We start from the raw sequence: 4,444 nt of genomic DNA on the forward strand, positions 1-4,444 counted from the left end.
TGAAGCATACAAAGATTGAAAGACCAGAAAATAAAATAAAAAGAAAAAGAGCGAAAAAATTAAAAAGTAAAATAAAGGAGTATAAAAAGGAATTAAATAATCTTCATATCGAAATTGATGACCTTATAATAAAAAGGATAGAAATAAGAATAAATATAAACAAGTTGGAGTTAAACTTAAAAAATTTATAAATGCCTGGAAAACCATATTATGACTTAAAAGAATTAAAGCTGTTAAAAGAAAAAATGGAGAATGAGGTTGAAAAATTAAAAAGATATTTAGAAACAACAGAAAGTGTAGAAATAAAAGAAGTTTTTGAAGATTTGAAAAAATATATTAAAGAAAAAGACAAACAGATAAAAGATTTTATAAACAATAATCTATGCAAAAAAGAATATTATAAATTAAAACAAGATTAAAAAAAATTATAAAAATGAAATCAGAATTATAAATACTAGTAATAATAGAAAATTTCAACATCTTCAAATCTATACACATTATAAACACAAAAGAGTTAAAAATTTTTAACATCTTCAAATCTATACACATTATAAACACAAAAGAGTTAAAAATTGGTATCAGAGCCAAGTTAACGATTAAGGGTAACACTTTCTTTTTAAGCAACACTTTTAATGATACACTTTTAAACCAAATAAAAATAAAAATCTGTAAATCTGTACCAATATACATCTGTACACTAGATGAACCTAATTACATATAGACGTTAAGTCTATCAAGGTTGAAAATGGGAATCGGAATATTTCTTTTTATATATAAAGGGAATCTAAATGAAGACAATTATACAAGGTGTTTAAAGGCTCAAATAAATTGAAGTACACGGTCAACAAGAAATTAAAGAAAGACAAAGAAGATGCTTAATGCTTTGGCAGTTTAGCGTTCTCCTTATACATAAGAAAAAAAAGTAGAATATATACTTAAGTCTTAAGGTGATGATCAAAGCCAATTACATAATCATATTTTAAAGTTGATAGAGAAACATCATAAATCACCATAAATCTTTTTCTAAGTCATAAAAAATTTATTAGCGCTGTGAATATTTAAACACCTAAATAAAATTAAACATTTTAAATCTTCAATATATATGTACGTAAATTTAGCTTATTATTGATTTTAAACTTTTAATTTAATACTATTGTAAAAAAAATTTACTAATCAGTAAATTTCACTGTGCCTGAAATTTCAACCCCTCTTAAAAATATAGCTAAAATTAAAGTCATGTTTTTTTTTTTGAAGAATTTTATCTTAAATTTTAGTTATATAAAAGAGAAATGTTAGGGGTCAGCAACTTTTAGTGATTTGTAGTCATCAAATAGTCATTAATGATAATTTTAATGATGTGAGATTAGTTTGAGATTTCATCCAATGACTCACTTTTTTTTTTATAGTTATATGCTGGCCAGAATTTAACAAAATTGTTGGCCTCCTAGACTTTTTCTATATAAAATATATATAACGGCCAATAGTCACCAAAAAATATATAACGGCCAATCATGTCTACATATATCCACACGTTTCTTCCCCGGTTTTAGTTTGTTTATGTTGGGTGGGAAGGTTCGTTACGTCGACACATGTTAAAATAATTAAATATTAATAAACTAAGATATTAAAAAGTTAAAAGTTTTGGGGACAGAGTTAGATGAAATATCAAAAGACGATAAAAAATATTTACACAATAAAATAAAATTAAAAAAAAATTAAAAGAAGTTAAACTAAAATTTACATATAATTTACATATAAAAAATTAAAATTAAGAGAACGATTATCCCTTTCTTTATAGGGAGCTCCACCCCTGAAAAGCCTTGAGCATAATTAAATATTAATAATGACGAGAGTATGCTGACAAGATCACTGCGAACGTTGCTGTTTCACACTAATTTCCAGCAACTTTCCTTCGGTTCCCTTCTCTTCTATAATCAAACTTGTCACTTTCTTCGTCCTAATTAGCTTCTTTGATTCTTTCTCTATATAATTCCCTTTCTTTTGCTCTCTCACTTCACTTCAAGGTTTTACTAATCAAACCAATTAACAACCATTACTCACCTTAATTAATTAAGCTTGTTCGCTACAAACCAGATTCAGATCAGCAAATTAAATGGATTCAACATGCGTTGATACTTCACTCAACCTCAATCTTTCTCCTTCTCCAACTCATATGAACCCTACTGTGGTTAGTTTTTTTTTTTAACTTAAAGATTTAAACTGTCCCTGGCTCAGTAGTAGAACATTCGGATGTATATTGTTGGTGAAAATTGGTGCAGTTAACTTCACGTGAAATTGATAGTTGAAAACCGTTAAATAATTTAAATGATTTTACTAAATTTTTATCCAATGGCCCTCGGTTATCAACTTCACGTGAAGTTAACTGAATTTATACCATTGACAATTGTTATAATTACGATCGTAACCTTGTAATTTTCAGGAAGTAGTTTTGGTTGAAGAGTTACATCGTTTGAGTTGTGAGAACAAGAGGCTTACGGAAACGTTGACTCACATGTGCGTTAGCTATGAAGCTTTGCAAAAGCATTTGACCAAATTGATGAACACATCATCTGATTGTTATAATCATCATCAATCGCGGAAGAGAAAAGCTGAAAGCTATGAAAATTGTAACGATGAGGAGGAGTCATTATTACTCATCAAAAGGCCTAATAACATTGTTCATAATAATAATAATAAGGTTTCCAAGGTTCTTGTGAAGACAGATGCATCTGATTCTAGCTTGGTAAATTCCTCAACAACAATCTTTTTTTTTTAATAAAAAATTTGTTTATATTTATTTTGAAGTAGTAAAGTTTTTGGATATTTAATGCAGTATGTGATGGATGGATATCAATGGAGGAAATATGGTCAAAAGGTGACTAGAGACAACCCTTCTCCAAGAGCGTACTTTCGTTGCTCCTTCGCCCCAAGTTGCCCAGTGAAAAAGAAGGTAAATATCTAAAAGAATAATACTTTTGATTTTTCCATTTAATTTTCAATAAGGAAAAGTCTAAGGAGCCACCAACTTTGTTAAATTCTGGCCAGCATATAACCAACAAAGAAAAGTGAGTCATTGGATGAAATCTCACACCATTAAAATCATCATTGATGGCTACAAATCACAAAAGTTGTTGGCTCCTAACATTCTTCTTTCAATAATATTCTCATCTTTGTTTAATTATATGGATTATTAGGTGCAAAGAAGTGTTGAAGACCCAACAATACTTGTAGCAACGTATGAAGGAGAGCACAACCATGGTCGTAGCCAAACTGAAATATCACTTGTCTCATCCCAAAGCCATTCAAGTGAAACAATAATCCCTTTAGTTTCTTCACCATCATCACGCATTACGTCATCTCCAACTACTCTTGACTTGGTCAAAAATTCAATAAGTTCCGTTGACATTGATCACAATGCTCAAAAGAAGTCTTCTTCTATTTCTTCTTCTATCCATAAGTTTTTGGTTCAAGAAATGGCCACTTCCTTGACAAGTGATCCTAACTTCACGGCAGTACTTGCCACTGCAATTTCAGGAAAAATTCTAGAACACACTTCTCTGGAAAAATTGTGATTATTTTGTTTTTCTTTATTTAGAATTTTAGGGTAAATTAAAGGCCAAATTGAATTTGGATTATTTCAAATTAGTAATTAATACTAGTTATTATATAATAATGAGCATAGCAGTAGAGACTTATATAGGGAAGAAAAAAAACACTGTTTTTTATATATGGGGTAATGAGTCTAGGTAAAGATTCTGCACCTTTTTCTTTTGGATGGCATCTAATAAATGTCTACTCTTTTGTTAATTTTGTAAGTGTAAATTATATATATAATATGAAAAAGTAAATATTTTGCGTATTTATGGACTCGTCGGCTGTATATTCATGATTATAATTATGGTGAAATTAAAAGACCGTTCAAAAGGAATGATGAAATTACAGATATCACATATTGAGGCGGAATGCATATATAATATACTTTTTTTTTATGGGAATATATAATATAGAATCCCGCTAGGGAGACAATGAATTATTTGTACAATGTGTACACTACTCATCCCAAAAGCTTACAGCTGATGAAAAAAGGTAACACTAATGATTATATCTCTAATATTCTCTAAACTTTCATTGTACATATTGTATAAATATTCCATTGGCTTCTCATACTTTTCTAATAAATAAATACTATAAATAAATTTATTTCGTAATTTCTAATATTATTGTTATCAATAACAAAAAGAGATCTATATTATTTTATTTTTTATAGTTCAAAAATGATCTATAAATTATTATTGCAACACCAAAAAATTCTCGTCAGCCACTATTGTTGCGCACCACACCTGTCACAGCCAAACAAATAAGTGGTGGATATTTTTAATATTTTTTTTTATATAAGACAAATATTATTCCTCTGATCAAGAAGTCTTAGCGTACTCAATTTTTC

General features: G+C 28.6%; 1 protein-coding gene across 2 annotated transcripts; it reads left to right on the plus strand.

The window, feature by feature from the left end:
- On the plus strand, positions 1,892 to 3,855 carry LOC107648520 (probable WRKY transcription factor 40). Of its 2 annotated transcripts, none has more exons than XM_016352349.2 (4): positions 1,892 to 2,188; positions 2,441 to 2,743; positions 2,834 to 2,950; positions 3,195 to 3,855. In XM_016352349.2, exons 1-4 carry the CDS (start codon positions 2,114 to 2,116, stop codon positions 3,570 to 3,572), a joined length of 873 nt encoding a protein of 290 aa, XP_016207835.1. In that variant the 5' UTR covers positions 1,892 to 2,113; the 3' UTR covers positions 3,573 to 3,855. The 2 variants fall into 2 exon arrangements, with proteins under 2 accessions (XP_016207835.1, XP_016207836.1); XM_016352350.2 differs by having other exon boundaries at positions 1,896 to 2,192.

This window comes from Arachis ipaensis, chromosome B06 (genome assembly GCF_000816755.2).
Source record: "Arachis ipaensis cultivar K30076 chromosome B06, Araip1.1, whole genome shotgun sequence".
In the NCBI taxonomy this organism is placed as follows: domain Eukaryota; kingdom Viridiplantae; phylum Streptophyta; class Magnoliopsida; order Fabales; family Fabaceae; genus Arachis; species Arachis ipaensis.

Coding starts and splice junctions, on each gene's coding strand:
- LOC107648520 (XM_016352349.2), top strand. CDS start 2,114: ATGGATTCAACATGCGTTGATACTTCACTCAACCTCAATCTTTCTCCT. Junction 2,189..2,440: donor CTCATATGAACCCTACTGTG/GTTAGTTTTTTT, acceptor TGTAATTTTCAG/GAAGTAGTTTTGGTTGAAGA. Junction 2,951..3,194: donor GTTGCCCAGTGAAAAAGAAG/GTAAATATCTAA, acceptor ATGGATTATTAG/GTGCAAAGAAGTGTTGAAGA.